This window comes from Neovison vison, chromosome 12 (assembly GCF_020171115.1).
Source record: "Neovison vison isolate M4711 chromosome 12, ASM_NN_V1, whole genome shotgun sequence".
Classification (NCBI taxonomy): Eukaryota; Metazoa; Chordata; class Mammalia; order Carnivora; family Mustelidae; genus Neogale; species Neogale vison.
Genome location: NC_058102.1, coordinates 68664327 through 68680561, shown reverse-complemented (window position 1 = coordinate 68680561; position 16235 = coordinate 68664327). Strand labels below are relative to the sequence as shown.

Genomic DNA, 16235 nt, shown 5'->3' with positions numbered 1-16235 from the left:
AGGACTTGGGTTTTATTTTGATGCTAACAAATTGTAGAAACATGCATCTAAAAATTGATTGAAGATGATAGTAGTCATCTTTTTTCCCATTAAAAACAACAACATCAACAACAAACCATCCCAAGCTTGTGTTATCCGTCTGTACATGAACTAAATCTTCCCAGGCTCTTAAAGCCCACCTGTCCTTTCCCTAGTGCCACCCCGTTCTTGTTTGGCTGTGTGTGCAGTGACACCACCTGTCCACCCCAGACCTGGGTGTCTGGTCCAACGAAAGCCTTCTTGAAAACCTTACATAACTGCTTTTTTTCCTGTTCGATGGGCCTCACCTCACTGAATCTAATGGAAATTCTGGCCCAGAATCCAGGAATGTTGTCCAGAGAGACCTGGCGGGTCTCGCTGCTCATTAACATGAGCTCCTCCTCCCTGCCTGGGAAGTCAGAACACCCTGTCTTCCTGGGGTGTCTGTGGCCTGCCAGCTCAGGAAACGAGACCCTTCGTCTGGCATGAGAAGTCTGGATTCCTCCCCATGGCCATAAAACCTTCAGTTTTAAGTTTCAATAAATACTAGTCTTCTCAAAGGTGCTAAATACCAATAAACTGTCTGATAAAGAAGTTTTGCTCTACCGCGTAAATCTGTAGGTGAGAAAAAGAAGGTCCCCCCTCCGGGAGCCTCCGGAGCCCTGGCAGAAGGCTAAGAAATGAAAGTGTGTTGAATGTATTCAGGTTTTATAACAAAGACCCTAGACAAGGGCCTAAAAGCAAAATCCCCAACTCCAAAAGGCTTATCAGTTTCATAATATTTAGACATGTTTTGATGTACCATGAAAAGTGTAAGAAGTCTGTAGGAGATGATTTCTGCTCAAAAGAATCAGAAGTTTTTCATTAACTGGGCCACTTCCTTGGCTCTTTTCTGTTTTCACTAGACTCTTTCTGGATGGTCTCACATTTCTGATGGTTTCTGACTTCACGTGTATACTGATGATTAACCAGAGCTCAACTCCCACTCAGACCTCCTTCCTGAGCTCGAGGCCCCTGCGGCGGAGCCTTGAATCCCTGGGGGCAGCATCATTTTCCACTCCCATTCTGCTCTTCCTCTTGTGTCTCCCTAAATGTCAGCGCCATCGCCCTGGCAGCTCAAGTCACATTGCTGTGAAGCACCTTCCTGGCCCCTCCCGCCTCTACAGCCTTCATCTCGGAGCCTAAGGATTTGGTTTCCCTCCTGTGGCTTCAGCAGACCCACAGTCTCTCCCGCTGCTAGCTGTGTTAGCTGAGCTCAGGCAGTCACCTTCCTCCACGGATGCATCAGGCCTTCTTGGCTGCTCTTCCCTTCCCAATCCGCCCACAGCCAGAAGGACCATTCTAAAACGCAGGGCAGGTTGTACCATTCCACGGCGCCAAACATCCTCGATGGAAACAAAAGTCGTTTGTGACCCACCTCCCGTCCATCTCTGTAAACACATCTTTCACTGTTTCTTCTCTCGTCTTCTGCACTGGGGCTATGGGAGTCCTCGAATGTTTACTCTGCCTTTCTCCATGCTTTTGTTCCTACTAGTATGTCCTCTACTCTTCCTCACATCCCTCTCCCAACTGATTACTGCCTAGCCTTCAAAACCCATCACCCTTCAGGAAGTGTCCCCAAGGTGCCTTTGGATTGATCACCCTTCTTGGGTCTTACAGCAGATGAGGTCCTAGTACTTAGTGGTAGTCTAACTTCATTGTCGTCTCTTTCCCCACTGCACTGGCAGAGAGCTCTCTGAAGTCTGAGGCTATGTCTTCTCAGCTGTCAATTCCCAGAGCCTTGCCCAGGGTCTGGCTAGTGTATGTCCTCAAAATAGTTTTGTCTGTTGACTAAGAGAAATGCCCAAGAATGAGGTTGTATGTTCCTTTGCACCTTCTTGCTGGAAACTGGCCTAAATTAAGGCTCCAAAGAAGTGGATACTACCGTAGGGGGAAAATTCATTCAAGGAAGACAAACAGAATCAGATTAAGATGTGGGTCAGTTAGGCCTGATGATTGGAATGTGTCTTTCACGAAGGCAAAGAGGAGAGTCTTGCCAAGTGCCAACTTCACAGCAGCCTCTGGGGCCAAAGACAGTTATATGGGAGAGAGCTGGACCCCGGGCACCTGCAGACAGACATGAACAGGAGTGTATGGGCACATGCTTAGGGACTTAACACTCTGCAGAGAAGCAAGTTGAGAAAACTCCATCTGGTTTGTTGCCAATAAGCAAACAAACAAACAAAAAAGGAGGTCTTTTTTCTATTGTTTCAGTGCTATAAATTCTTAATGTGAAAATACATAATAAGCCCCTCCAGGCCTGATCAAACGTATACCTCAATTAGATCATTTTTTTAAAAGATTTTATTTATTTATTTTTTCAATTAGATCATTTTTAAAAATAAGTTTTGAGAAGAAAATCCATCCCTGACTGGGAATGTCCACCATGTTGTGGGCTGCACACGTAACTTCAGGGTCATTATTTCTGCACCTGCTAGTGCTTTGCCCGAAAAGCTGCATCCCTGGGTCCTACCTACACTCTGTTTTCCACCCAGCTCTCTCCAACCTGGGCCATACTCATGCATTTTCATGCTGCATCTCTCCCCTGGGAATGTCACTGTTAAGTTATCAGCCGTCCTAATGATGGAAAAGCCTGTACTAAAAGGAGGCTTGGCTTTTGGCTTCACAACCCAGTAGAAACCCAAACAACTCTCAACTTGAGAACCTATGAGGCCACAAGCAACTTATTGATTATGTTCAGGGGAGAACAGGATAGAAGCATTACCTTCAAATGCTATGTTGGCATGGTAAATAAACAGCTCTCCTCCCCTGGGGTGTAAAGCTAGCCCTAGGGGTAGAAATGATCACCAAACCAGTCATTTACTGACCTGCTAGGTGACACTCAGCTACACTTCCAACATCTGTCTCTAGGAAACTTGTGCTTATCAGAAAATACAATTCTGTTGCTTTTGGTTTCTGTCCTGAAGTAGAACTTAGCAACATTTTGATCTTTCCAAAATTAAGTGTGAATAGATACATTTGATTAGAAAACTCTAAAACACATTTACAAAACTCTAATGCAGTAAAAAAAAAAAGAAAGAAAGAAAGAAAAATCTGTTTTGACAAAACAGTTGAGTATCTTTTTCTCTCAAAGTTGTCATTCCTTCTCCCAGTCTTCTCCTTCCCTTTGTGGGTGCTCAGACATGGGGGGATCACTTCCTTTCTCTCCCTGGCCACTGTCCTCCTGTCAGTCATGCTGTAGCCACGATGTGCAGATTCTACTGGACTATACCTTTCCTTCTGCCTCTTTCTCTGACTTTGCCTGCATCTTCTCAGCTCTGGCCCATCTGAAAGATTAATTTTGCTTTGATTAGTAAAATGATATCCTGGCATTCTCACCACCAACCCACCCAACACCACTGCTCATCTTTCTGAAACATGTCTCGAATCATGTCATTTGTCTGGTCAAAGAATTTTAAGGAAGTCCCATTACTCCCTAAATTAATCCTACATCCCTGGATTTTTTTTTTTAACGATGTTTTTAAAAGTTTTTATTTATTTATTTGAGAGAGAGAGACAGTGAGAGAGAGCATGAGAGGGGAGGAGGTCAAAAGGAGAAGCAGACTCCTCATGGAATCTGGGAGCCCAATATGGGGCTCTATCCCAGGACTCCAGGATCATGACCTGAGCCAGAGGCAGTTGCTTAACCAACTGAACCACCCAGGCGCCGCCCCCCCCCCAATTTTTAACTGGCTGTTCTGCTCTATATTTTGTTATTTCAACTAGAGTTATATATTGGCTACTCTTCCCCCACAATTGGCGCCAGCCTAGTTCTGTGCGATGGCTTGGGCTGTTCACCCAAACTACCTCGTATGAGTGCTGGTTTCCTTATTTACTAGCTTTGTGCTTCTGTTTCCTCATTTCTAATATGAGGATCATAAGCACCTACTTCCTCGGGTTTTGTGATGATTGCACGAGGAAATCCGTACAAAGTCCTTCGAAGATCACCAGCACAAAGTCAGTAGTCAGTAAACGTCCACGATCATTATCATGATTATCATCATCCCTTTCAAGGACCATTTCAAATCCACCTCTTTAGTGAAGTCTTTTTAAATTGCCCGACTCAATGTTATTTTTCCCCCTTTTTGTACTTCTCTGAATGGCATTCTCCATATACAGCCCTGCCTTAGAATAGCGCCTGCACTTATCTTGGCCTCGACTGGACTCGACCCTTGCTGAGGATCATTGTGTACTCCGAAGGACCTCGGATAGCCCCTGGCGCATCAAAAGGCCTTAATAAATACCAGGTCAATTGAAAGAAATTGATTTTACTATTTTAAAAAGGCTGTTCCTCAAGCCGAGAAAGGAAGAACACAGACAGATAAGTAAATGAAATGAGCACCTCGATAAGGCTGTTACTGGGGAAAGACGCTGAGATTGATGTCATGAGGATGCAGGACTGTCCCTGATAACACCCTTTCGTCCCTGTCCTCCCTTGCAGGTCTGCTTAGTGGCCTATCTTGGTTTGTTTATGCTTTGTGTCTCATATCAAGTTGACGAAAGGACATGGATCCAGTTCGCTATGAAAGTAAGTTGTCATTGTTCTTTCTCTTTTATCATCACATAGAAAAAACACCCACAAGTACAAAATAAAAGAATGCTTTTTAAGGGGTTGCATATCAGATTATTCTAGAAATTGCATTTTTACACAGGCCAAAAAAATGTTTCAGGAGCGCATTCCTCCAGACCCCAAAGGTAATGCTGATTTTTTTAAAAGTCTTAATTTCCATGCACTAGGTTGGCCCAGAGCATATGAAATCTGTCCTTCAGTGCCCTTACAAGGAATATTGAAAATTCATCAGTTCAGCAAAATACTTGGGCAGGGAAAAGGTGTCTCTATGAGTTCCCACTTCCATATCTTGGGGGTTTTTTAGAATATTTTAATAATGAGGCAGTCTAAGTGTATTTCCTCTTGTAGGTGGGATCACTGAGACAGAAAAAGTACATTGGGTGCATCCAAATGATCTGTGCCAAGAATCTGGGGGTAAAGGGGGGGAGGGGATGGGATTTGCATGGTTTAACAAGTGTGTGTCTTTCCCATGCATGTACTTTTTTTTCTTCCATTAAAGATGGTGCATTTTATTGGAACCAATTCAAGTACTCAGCATTTTCACTACACAGTAAAATCTGCTCCTGAGGGAAACAGAGACACACCCTTTTAGAGTTTAGGGAGATAAACACCCAACTCAGCAATCAGAGCTAGTAGAAATCAAATTCCTACATTTTCTTTCAACTATTTGTAGCAGAGAACAAAACGGTTTCTGTACTGTTAGTTTGTTGAGGGTTTTGTGTATGTGTGTGTGCTTGTGTTTGTGTCCATTCACACTGTTTACTTTTCTTTTGTAAGAAAACACATAACTGGATACTTCTTTGTTCAAACAAGAAAACAGCACACAAGAGTAAGTCAGCTCTTATTTAGAAATTAAGAAGATGCAGAAAAGATATTTTGTATTCCAGTATAATTGAAGCGGTTGACATAAAAAAGCAAAATGCTTATATGTATGTGTATTTAAATTGTGTTGTAAAAGAGTAATTAATGGAATGAAAATGTTCACATTATTTTAAACAGCCAAAATAAGCTGGCTCCACAAAATGTACGGTATCATCCTACAGAATAAAAAAAAAAAAATAGCTCTTAGTGCAGAGAAAAAAATAGTTATCTTTGAGTGGTGGGAAGACAACTGCAGTTTGTAGTCTTTTGCTCTAATTTTGTAATATTCTCCAATAGTTAGATCTAACTTTTCTAATTTAAAAAATAAGGGGTTCTATTTTTAAAAAACTGATAGAATTTCATGGATGTGCCTACATTTGGAAATTTTACTTTTTCTGAGGGTGTTTCTTAAAAGAAGGCCAGATAGAGCAGACATCAGTCCATGTTTACTTTTTTTGTAGAGCTCTGACTAAACATGCAAAGTTTAGTGATAATTAAAAAAAAAAAAAAAAAAAAGACAGAAAGCCTAGTAAGAAGTGCCCTGTTAAATTACAGGAACCTCTTTCACTAGGGTAAAAAGTGTTCTTTGCTAGGTTCATCAGCTTATGTGAAATGCCCTCATTTCCCCTCCAGATGACCCAGCAGAAGCACCCGCATCAGCTTCAGGGATACCCCGGAAGCCACCTCAACACCTGCACTTAAAATAAGGAGCAAGGACAAAAATAAAATAAAATAAAATAAAGAAGTCAGTGCCAATGTCAGCCAGGTTGAGAATTCCCCACTAGGAAGATCTCATTAGCTACCTTTTTCCCCCCACCTGTGACAGACATTGACAAATACGGAGGCCCTTTTCCCTTCTCCTGAATGTGACCTTTAATGATGCTTGTTGCCAGCTCTCTAAGGTGCCTGCTATATTATCTTCAGGTCTAAAAGGAGCTTCAGTCAATCTCCAGGGTTTCCAAAGGCACAACAAGTTACAGCCGACTTTCCTTGTTCCTCCACATCATTGCAAGGTGCGGGGGGCGGGGGGGGGGGTTACGAAATGCATCTTGGTGAGGTGCTTCTCACTAGCATAACCGCATTTTCGTGCCTGCCTGTTGATGGCCTGGCCTGAGCTTTGTTGCAGATTCCCCCCCCCCACACACACACCCCGGTGTTGTTAGAGACCCAGATGGCCCCGGGCGGTCGGTCGCTCAGGGGGGATCACCGCGGCTCTCTGCAGCTTGAGCACGCGCGCACGCAGACACCGCTCCCTCCCTCTCGGAGGCAACAGCCTCGGGACTTGTTCCATCTCCGGCGACCACTGGCCTCCCGGCGACGCCTCTGGCGCGCTCCTTCCTTCTCCCCGGGCTCTGCCGGCGGCCTTGGCGGGCCCCGAGGGGCCTGGACTTGGGCCTCCTGCCTTTCCTCGTGGCCCCGTCCTCTCGGGGCTCACCTGGCCGACTTTCAGAAACGGGTGCGGGTCTCGTGCTTGGCGGCCCTCCCGGGCTCATTCCCCGCGAGAACTTTTGAGGCGCGGTCGCCGCGTGCCCCCGAGCAGAAGGCCCCCGGGCTGCCGCCGCTCCCGCGGCTGCGGCTTCCCCGCTCCGGCCGCTGGGGAGGGTCATTAAATCGGAGCCGCGCCGCCCTGCTCCCCGAGTCTCGGAGCGCTGAGGCTGGCCGGGTACCCATCAGAGGCCGCGAGCGAGCGGGGCGCGCCGGGCGCCGCTGTTACATAAGCGCCGGGGCCTCCGCACCCCCCCCCCACCGCACCCCGCGGACCCCCCCTCTCACCCCTGGGTTCGGGCGCCAGACGCGCGGGCCGACGCGGGCAAGACAGCTGCGTCCCAGCCCCGCTTCTATCAGGATGTATTGGCTCGCTTTCCCAAGGTCATCGCCCACACTTTCATGGGTAGTTTATTCGTGCCGTGTAGGTAAAACAAGCCACTCGGTTTTAAATTACAGATTCTCACCCAGAAGCTGGTTGCTGTCAGCTGAAGTAAAAGCAATGGTAGCTGTAGCGCAGGCAGAGGTGCTTGGGGGCGATCAAATATGTATTCGTGTCTTACACGGATAAGAAATTTGATTCTGTGGCTCCCGCCTGTTGACGGGGCCTGATGCTTTCACAGGGTGGGAGAAGCAGAGCCGCAGCGGGTGAGAGACACCCCGTTGGAAGTGCATTCACCTTCCAAGGGCTGAGTGGCGTGGCTTTTGTTTGTGCTCTCGCTGGCTTCTAGCATCTTAAAGATGCTCAATTAAGATTGAGCAAGCCATGCGTGTGTGTGTGTGTGTGTGTGTGTGTGTGTGTATGTATGTGTATGTGAGAGTGTTTACATCCTTTCTGTGAGCCAAGTATGCCTGTTACTCCCACGTGACAGAGAATAAGACAAAGCCAGTAGAGTTGATATCCTAAGAGTCTGGAGAACTGGCAGGTCTCTCTGTCTTTAGTAATTTGTTTATGGATTTCACAAATGTTTAAGTAGTGCTAGTTTGTACTAGACGCAGCTCTAAAACCTTGACAGATATCAGCTCTTTGGGTGCTTATAATAACCAAGGCTTAAAGGTGATCATCATCCCAAGCTTAAAGGTGAAGTAATGTAGGTACGCATGGAATTGAGTAGTTTGCACTAGGTCCGTAGCTAAGAAGGGGCGAATCAGGATTCCAGTGTGGGTCTGGCTCCCCTGTTTGTGCTCCTGGCCATCGTTCTGTTGTGCACTTGGTAAATGTCTCAGGCAAATCTTTTAATATCTAAGCCAAAAGGTGATCTTTTAAAAATAGGCAAAATTCTCATTTCAGCAAATGAATTTCTGTGATTACAAGCGAATCCTCTTTTTGCAACCACCCAAATTATTTGCAGATTGAAAAGAGGGATTATTATTATTATTATTTAAAAGATTTTTATTTATTTGACAGAGATCACAAGTGGGCTGAGAGGCAGGCAGAGAGAGAGAGGAGGAGGCAGGCTACCTGCTGAGCAGAGAGCCCAATGTGGGGCTCGATCCCAGGACCTCGGGATCATGACCGGAGCGGAAGGCAGAGGCTTTAACCTACTGAGCCACCCCGGTACCCCGAGAAGAGGGATTATTGTCATTGCTTCAAGATATGGTCCCACTCGGGGCGCCTGGGTGGCTCAGTGGGTTAAAGCCTCTGCCTTCGGCTCAGGTCATGATCCCAGAGTCCTGGGATCGAGCCCCGCATCGGGCTCTCTGCTCAGCAGGTAGCCTGCTTCCTCCTCTCTCTGCCTGCCTCTCTGCCTACTTGTGATCTCTCTCTCTGTCAAATAAATAAATAAAATCTTTAAAAAAAAAAAAAAGATATGGTCCCACTGAATGTTACAGAAATCTACTGAAGATGTATGTGTGTGTTAGAGGTAGGAAGGTTATTGCAAGACCTCCTCAGTTCCATCCATTGATGGCAAGAAAATGTGCAGAGAAAACTCCATTTGGGGCCATTCTACTAAGCAGATGACTCTCAGGTGGAAAATTATCCCTTTAATTTGGGCCTTCCCTGCTGGTAAAGGCACCAGTGTATCCACATCCCTAAAGCAAATAGTTCCCAGTTCCATGCTGCCTACACTGGAAACATGGCTCCGGTGGGCACACTTCAATCTGGCTCTTGGTATCAGGAGTTGGAAGTCGACTGTCAGACCCAAAGATTTCAGAACCACCTAGAATATTTCATATATTCTGCCCCGATAGTCCCACAAAAATAAACTCATACTCTTTAGCCTGAGCACTATCGTGTTTGCAGAAAGCATGGCCACTGAAGATTTAGGGAGAGGATGAGTTCAATAGCACATATTCAGTCTTTCCTTTTTAAATTTTTAATGGTTCCCATTAGTATTTATCTGCTTCCCTTTCTCCAAGGGAGACTAGACATGTTGCATAGAAGTTCTCCTTGTTGTGTCCCTGAGATAGAAGATGTTGCAATAAACTGTTTCACAGATGAAACAAGTGGGTTTCAACTGACGATTCTTCAAGTGATTGAAGAGGAAGGGTAGTGTGTGTGTTTACGATGTATTTGATGAGAAAAATCCAGAGAAGCCAGGCTTCCCCTTGGTTGTGCAGCCATGCGAAGGCAAGATGGTTTAGCCAGTGTTTCCACTCCCCTCCCATGCCCTCAGTCAAGCTTTCAGGAAAACCAGACTCATGATTAGGGCATCAGCACACATGCACACCCACAAGAAAAAAAAATACATTTTTAAGTATTCTGGGTTTAAGACTTGAAAGCACTTGCAATTGTCAGCATGTGGAGAATCACTCGGAGGACTTTTGAGCCCATGTTTTATAATCTGAGTTATGTGTTTTTATTTTAAATGACAGATCGCTGGAAGTGGAGAGAGTGCATAATCTTTTCAGAGCTACTTTAATCTGAACCTGGACATGAGTAGAATTAATCTTACTTTGAGGAGTTCACCTTCACCGGAACTGCTCTATGAGCAGCTTTTAACTATGGAATGCAAATCTCACACAAAGAACAGGGCTCAAGTGCACCAGTCCCAACAGCTGGGGACTCTATTCCTTATCTAGACCCTCAGCAGGTGGGACCATGAAGAGAAACGTTTCCAGTAGGTCAGTGCAATCCCAGGAACATTTCTTGTTTCTATAAAATGCTTTATATGGTGACCGTGTCAACAAGCACTCTCAATTTTTGACAATGCATTTCAGGTGTAAGCTAAATGTCCTCTTCAGGGATTCCATGGTTCTTTAGCAGCGGAGTTTAGCTCTTCAACCAGACTTTTCCATCACAAGGCTGTCACATAGGCCAATGGTGTTCAGAATCTCTTGGCAGCTATAAAGGGCCATTTGGGGTTTATTTTTATGCTCAGGAACTACATGGTTATAGGTGATGAAGCTGACATTCAGTCATCTACCTTCTGGAACCATAATTTTTTTTCAGCAACCTCTTACTGGGGATCCTGACATTCCTGGACACAGGTTGGCAATCACTATATTGAACACCGCTGTTTTTATTAACCCGTATTGCCAGTTGGTCAATCACAGCCACTTCTGGCCAGAACAGTGTTTCTGTTGCATCCGTTGCATACGTGTTCTTTACTTCCCAGTCTTTTTGCAGTCTTCAGGTGAGCAGTTTTTGAGGTCCAGAAACAGTCACAGCCTGCCTTTCAGGGAGTCATCTGAACAGGCTGCTACATCCAGAAACATCCCACAATCAAGCTAACATTGTTGGCTCAATCTATGAAAAGCACCCAACATCTGTAGGGCAAATCAACATAGGATCAGGGGTTAAGGACTGCTCACGATCAAATCAAATTCCTCTGCCTTGGGGACTCCGTTTCTGAGGCGAAAACAGCCCCTCCCTCAGGACCTTCCTGATGAGAGAAGAGAAAGCCCAGCTTTGATGCATTAGCTTTGTCACGAGTTGTCCCGTGTTCTTTGGTAACTGGAAGGTTCTGTTCTGCTTTCTCGCAGCTGTTGTACTTTCTGCTGAGTGCCGTGGGCCTGACCGTCTGCGTGCTGGCCGTGGCCTTTGCTGCCCACCACTACTCACAGCTTGCCCGGTTTTCCTGCGGAACGGCTCTCGACGCCTGTCACTGCAAGGTGCCCTCCGAGGAGCCCCTCAGCAGGACCTTTGTGTACAAGGATGTGACGGACTGCACCAGCATCACAGGCACTTTCAAACTGTTCTTGCTCATCCAGATGATTCTTAACTTGCTCTGTGGCCTTGTGTGCTTGCTGGCGTGCTTTGTGATGTGGAAACACAGGTACCAGGTTTTTTACGTGGGGGTCAGAATGTGCTCCCTGAGGGCTTCTGAAGGTCAGCAGCAAAAGGTCTAATGTTCTTGCTCACGGGTGGGAGACGAAGCAGCCCACTGCCGAGCTGAGGTCAAAAAAGAGAAAGGGAAGGAACAAAGAGAGAAAGAGAGAGGAGAAAAAAAAAAAAAAAAAAACAGAAAAAAAAAACTTTTGACAGTAACTAATAGTTACTGTTCTAAATGAATATTTTTGTATTTTTTAGGAAATAAACGCATCTCTTCAGGTTTCTATAATATTTTTAAAAACTCTTACAGGGAAATTAACATCCAGACTGACTTTGGGACATTAAAAGAACACAGAACGGGGAAAGAACAGCATGTCTATCTTTGCCGTGTGGCGTTTATCCCTCCTACAGCTGTCCCCCGCTTCCTGAAAGCTGAGCAGTCCCATGAAAACTTTTGTAAACCGAAATGGTGTAAAGGGAGAGGCTGTTCTGTAGAAGCAAAAAAATCTTCAGCTTTCTTTCAGTTAGCAGAATAGTTTCGGAGAGTGGGGAAAACCTGTCCTCATTTTATTCCTCATTTGTCTTATCTTCTTTCCTGCGAGTTCAGTTTATAGTGCGCGTTGGCATTTCAGGCCCATGTCGTAAATTTTGCCGTCTTTTCCAGAACCTCCCACCTGCCTCCATGATCTGCCCTAAGTCTCGGAGAAAGGCAGGGGTGGGGGAAGAGAGCTGAACAGCCAGGTTGAGCTGGTGGAGATGTCTTCAAGGCATGAAACAGCTTGAAGGAGCCGAGGAGAAGAGGAAGAGACTTCGCAAAGGCGCGATAAACACCTGGGCTGGGGCGGAGGCCCTTTTCTCCTCAGCTCCCTGAGTTTGGCTCCACGAATGGATCCCTTGCTAAATGCTTTGGATGATTGTCTGCTTCTCAATAATTGAAAGTTGGTGGTAGTTGTCTTCTTAATGATGTAGAAGGCTCAAAAATAATTACATTATGCTTCTATTTTATCATCTAAAACAAATCATTAAAACTAATTTCTACCTAATTGTTAATTATAATTATGCTCCGAAGCCTACTTAATGAGCCCTGGCTGTTCTTACGTAGTAGCAACATCAGAGAAATTACTCTCACAAGAGAGGAGGCTTAAAGATTCTTTCTTATGAAAGCCAAGCTTGACAAGGGAGAAGAGAAATTTTTTTTTTTATTAATAGCTCAGGTTAAAAATACTCATTTAAACAAAAGCGAGAGCATTTGTAATGGGTGATGTTTGTACAAATAGCACATTTGTGATATGTTGTGGAGTATCTCTCTTGGCAGCTAAGTCCTTTTGAGGAAGACTGGGAATGGCCATGCGTTCCATTCATAAAAGTGTATCTGATTTGTAATCCTACTATTGACTTGTAAGCACAGTTCCCCCAGAGACTTCAACTCCTGTTTTGAAGTCCTGATTTAAGCATCTGCCCGTTGACTTGGAAGGTAGTTTTTATTTTGTTCTGTTTCTAAGTTACCACAACTTTAAAAAAAAAAAAAAAAAAAGCACAAGTGCCCTATGGTGGGAATCTTTTCTCTCTTATTATCAAGTTCTGAACAATATCCATGTTTTAAGGACAGAGCTCAGAATGCAAATTCATGCAGCATAAATGTTATCAAGATCTTTCTCTACTAGCATGCTGTAGTGAAATCAGAGATTCAAGATAATAATGGACATGAATTTGCCTCTCCACATTGCCTACTGATAGACTCCACTAGTCATGAAATTCAAACCTAAAAGAAAAGCATTTTCTTGTTTGCCTTAGAAGATAGTCGAACAATCCCATTGATTGCGACAGTAGTGTCAATTTCTGCACAATATAAATATCCAAGTAAAGAGAAAAACGTTAAGTCAGTTGGAAGATTATAAATAGCTTTTACGTTCTCCAGATAAAACACCTGATTAACAGATGTGAAAATCTTTTTTATGTATTGACTCACTTTAAAAATGGCCTTCCTACACAAGAGCTCAGGCCAAGAATTCACATTGGAGGGCTTAGTGGATAAGATTCTGGGGCAGAGGTTTGATCACACACAAAAACTACAGCATTCTGATGACGACCTGAAAAATACTCTGTGCTGTTAAAAAAAACAATACCAAAAACTGAATGCATTCTGATCTGGACAGTTTCCTACGTAAGGAAGAAAATGGCTGCTTATCTGAAATATTATAGCTGTCCTGTAGAGTGAGAAACTTGTGATTTAATGCTGATCACTATGAATAGGGCACCACTGGAATCACACCCTGACTTCTTTCAACAACTTTTTGTAGCAAACACTACAGGTCTTATATTAGAAAAATTAAAATTCTTCACCAAGGTGCTCGGTGCTTTACACACGATTCACAGGGTATTTCAAAGGGTAGAATAACTTTAGCTTATGTGCTTTCTTTTTCTAAATGATGCCACCAGGCAGGATTGACATAAGTTTGATAATAATCAGGATACATATATTCTGATTATTACATAATTACATTATATATATGTGTATACCAGGCAGGATTGACATAAGTTTGATAATCAGGATATGTATATCCTGATTATTAGATTATTACATTATATATGTGTGTATACACACATATATAATGTAACATACACACATATGTACACATATATATAATGTAATAATGTAATAATCAGGATGTATTAAAATCCCTAGTACATATATATATGTATTTTTGCTATTACGTAGTTAAATTTTGCTATTACGTAGTTAAATCATTCTTAAATCCCTAAAAGAGGGAAAAAATAATCATAACTGAAAGAAGGAACAAATAAATAAAACAGGAAAAAAAAAACAAGAAAGGAGTCCCCTGCTGTGAACTGAGTATTGATATGTGTAAGAAATGTGTTACATGAATAACAAACTGCTTTGCGTTTTGCGCTGGATTTAAAGTATTTTGAGGTTGTGTTTTGCAAATATTGAAGTTATAATAACGGCAACAGAAAAGGAACAGATACACAGCTTTACACTTAGCAAAATGTTACATTTGAAATCTGACAAGGAGCCAAGATGGTGACTGTCTCTTCTAAACCATAAAACAGTAAGATTTGCGCAATCCTCCTCTTCTTCCACCTCCTTCAGGAGAATTAAATGAATCAAGACTTTGGAAAGAGGGGAAACTGCCGGGACTTGGCAGTACTTGAAATAGGAGGAATACAGCAGCCTAAATGTACAGACTTTGTAACCGAGCCCACTCGATCGGTCTGTGCCTTCACGTGACCGCCATCTGTGCCTTCCTCGCTCTGTCCAAATCTGTGGAGGCAGCTCCTTGGAGCCAAGCCTAAAAATATAGCTATGCTGGGCCCTAGAAACTGTAGTCAAGTAACAGGCCTGACTTTGTGCCCCCCTCTTTGAATTAAACGTCTAGATGATCTCTTTGGAGGGGTTTCCAGCTGCAATGGCAGCGGGTTCCAAGAGCGAGGACCCGTGCTATGTGTGTTCTCTATTCACAGCTGGGACATTAGAATCTCTAAATACTCTTGTACTTCCCTTCTTGCATGTGTTGTATCTGGAATATGTTTATAGATTGTTAGTAAACGGTGGGGTAGAGGGTATCCAAGGAAGGTTCTGGAGGACAAGGTGCGGCAGTCATTGAATCAGGAGCAAACTTCAAAGTTGCCCTGAAAAACCGGTGCTATCCTGTCACGAAGCCCACTTTTCCATTTTCTCGTGACTGCCTGTGAACGATTGCTGGGTCGCTATTAACTTCTGTCAGTTGTGCTGGCTATCGGTTTTTACCAGACTCCAAGAACTCTGTCATGTTTCTGAATGGATACAGAGTCTTCAGGGCAGCGTTAAAAAGAGCTGCTGCCAAATATATTGACTCCGAATGGGAACATTTGTTCAGCTGAAGGCTTGGTGTTTCAGCCTGTGAAATGGATACCTTGATTCTTCTCTTCTGGTTTTCTAGTATTTTATTATCTCGAATGATTATCCCCTTCAAGAATATTGGTCTGCCTTCTGTTGTTGTGATTGCATTTTTCTGGCATTGAAACAGTGACTAGAAAACATAGTGCTTTCCACAGGTTTGAGGTGGTCGTTTTTCAAGGGGATGCACATATGCAGATTTTCTTTATTAATAAAATTTTCATAATCTCTGCAAACACCTTGTTTGGATGTATTTTGAAGGGTGTTACACGTGAACTTGTATACATAAAATCTCTCAGATGAGTATTTGCTTCGAAAATTTGGTGTTGAGGTGGATGAGAACTAGTATTCATTTTGACTTCGTTGTTTCAATGGCTGTGTCTGTTTTGGTACACGGCACCCACCGTGGAAGTCAAGGTTATAAATGCTCCCTGGGGCCGGAGAGAGCCAGAGCTGAAAAACATCTTGCAGAAAATACTCAGAATGCTGATTCTTAATTTATGTCTGTTAATGTCAAGTAAAGCTTGGCCTAGAGAATGGAATACAAGTTTGAGTGCCACATGTTCAGTCATATCCTACATTTAATTATACAGAAAAACAGACAGCCTAATTCCATTTCAAATCTGAATGTAAGGAGTGCTTCTTACAAACTCTGAGGCAATTTAAATAGTTGATGATACCATACAATGCAGTAGTTCTTTCTGTTTATTTGAGTTAGAAAAGCTTGTAGAATGGGAAGAGATTGTTATCACGACTCAGGATACACTCTCTGAGCTGGGTTTCCCATCCTTAGTGTTAGGGCTGCAGGTCCTGGGGTGGAAATCTGACGGCTGTTTTCTGGCTGCATAACTTTTGACAAACCGTTTCATGTTTAGCTTCCCCATTTGCAGAGTGGAGAAAAACATAACACGGGGAAAGTTAAATGAAATAGCACTTAGCAAAGTGACTGGCTCAGAGAGAGCTTAAAAAACATCTGGTTGATTCCATCCTTAGCTAAGTTCTGCATAGCCCTATGCCACTTCTCCTGTCCCCACATCCAACTAGAAACATAGCTCTGCTTTGCTATCCCCTTCTGTGACTCCCTTTTCATAATCCAGAAACATTATCAAAGGGCTGCCAACAGAAATTCTGCTTTAAAATAAGATAGT

At 43.7% G+C, this 16235-nt stretch overlaps 1 protein-coding gene across 1 annotated transcript in view; it reads left to right on the top strand.

The window, feature by feature from the left end:
* The window catches only part of SSPN (sarcospan), a 36912-nt gene extending 21589 nt beyond the window's left edge, over positions 1-15323 (top strand). The window contains exons 2-3 of the mRNA XM_044228126.1: positions 4499-4585; positions 10901-15323. Of these exons, the coding sequence (XP_044084061.1) occupies positions 4499-4585; positions 10901-11266 (453 nt within the window). The 3' untranslated portion in view covers positions 11267-15323. The remainder of the gene's footprint in view (positions 1-4498; positions 4586-10900) is intronic.
* Positions 15324-16235: the final 912 nt, after the last annotated feature.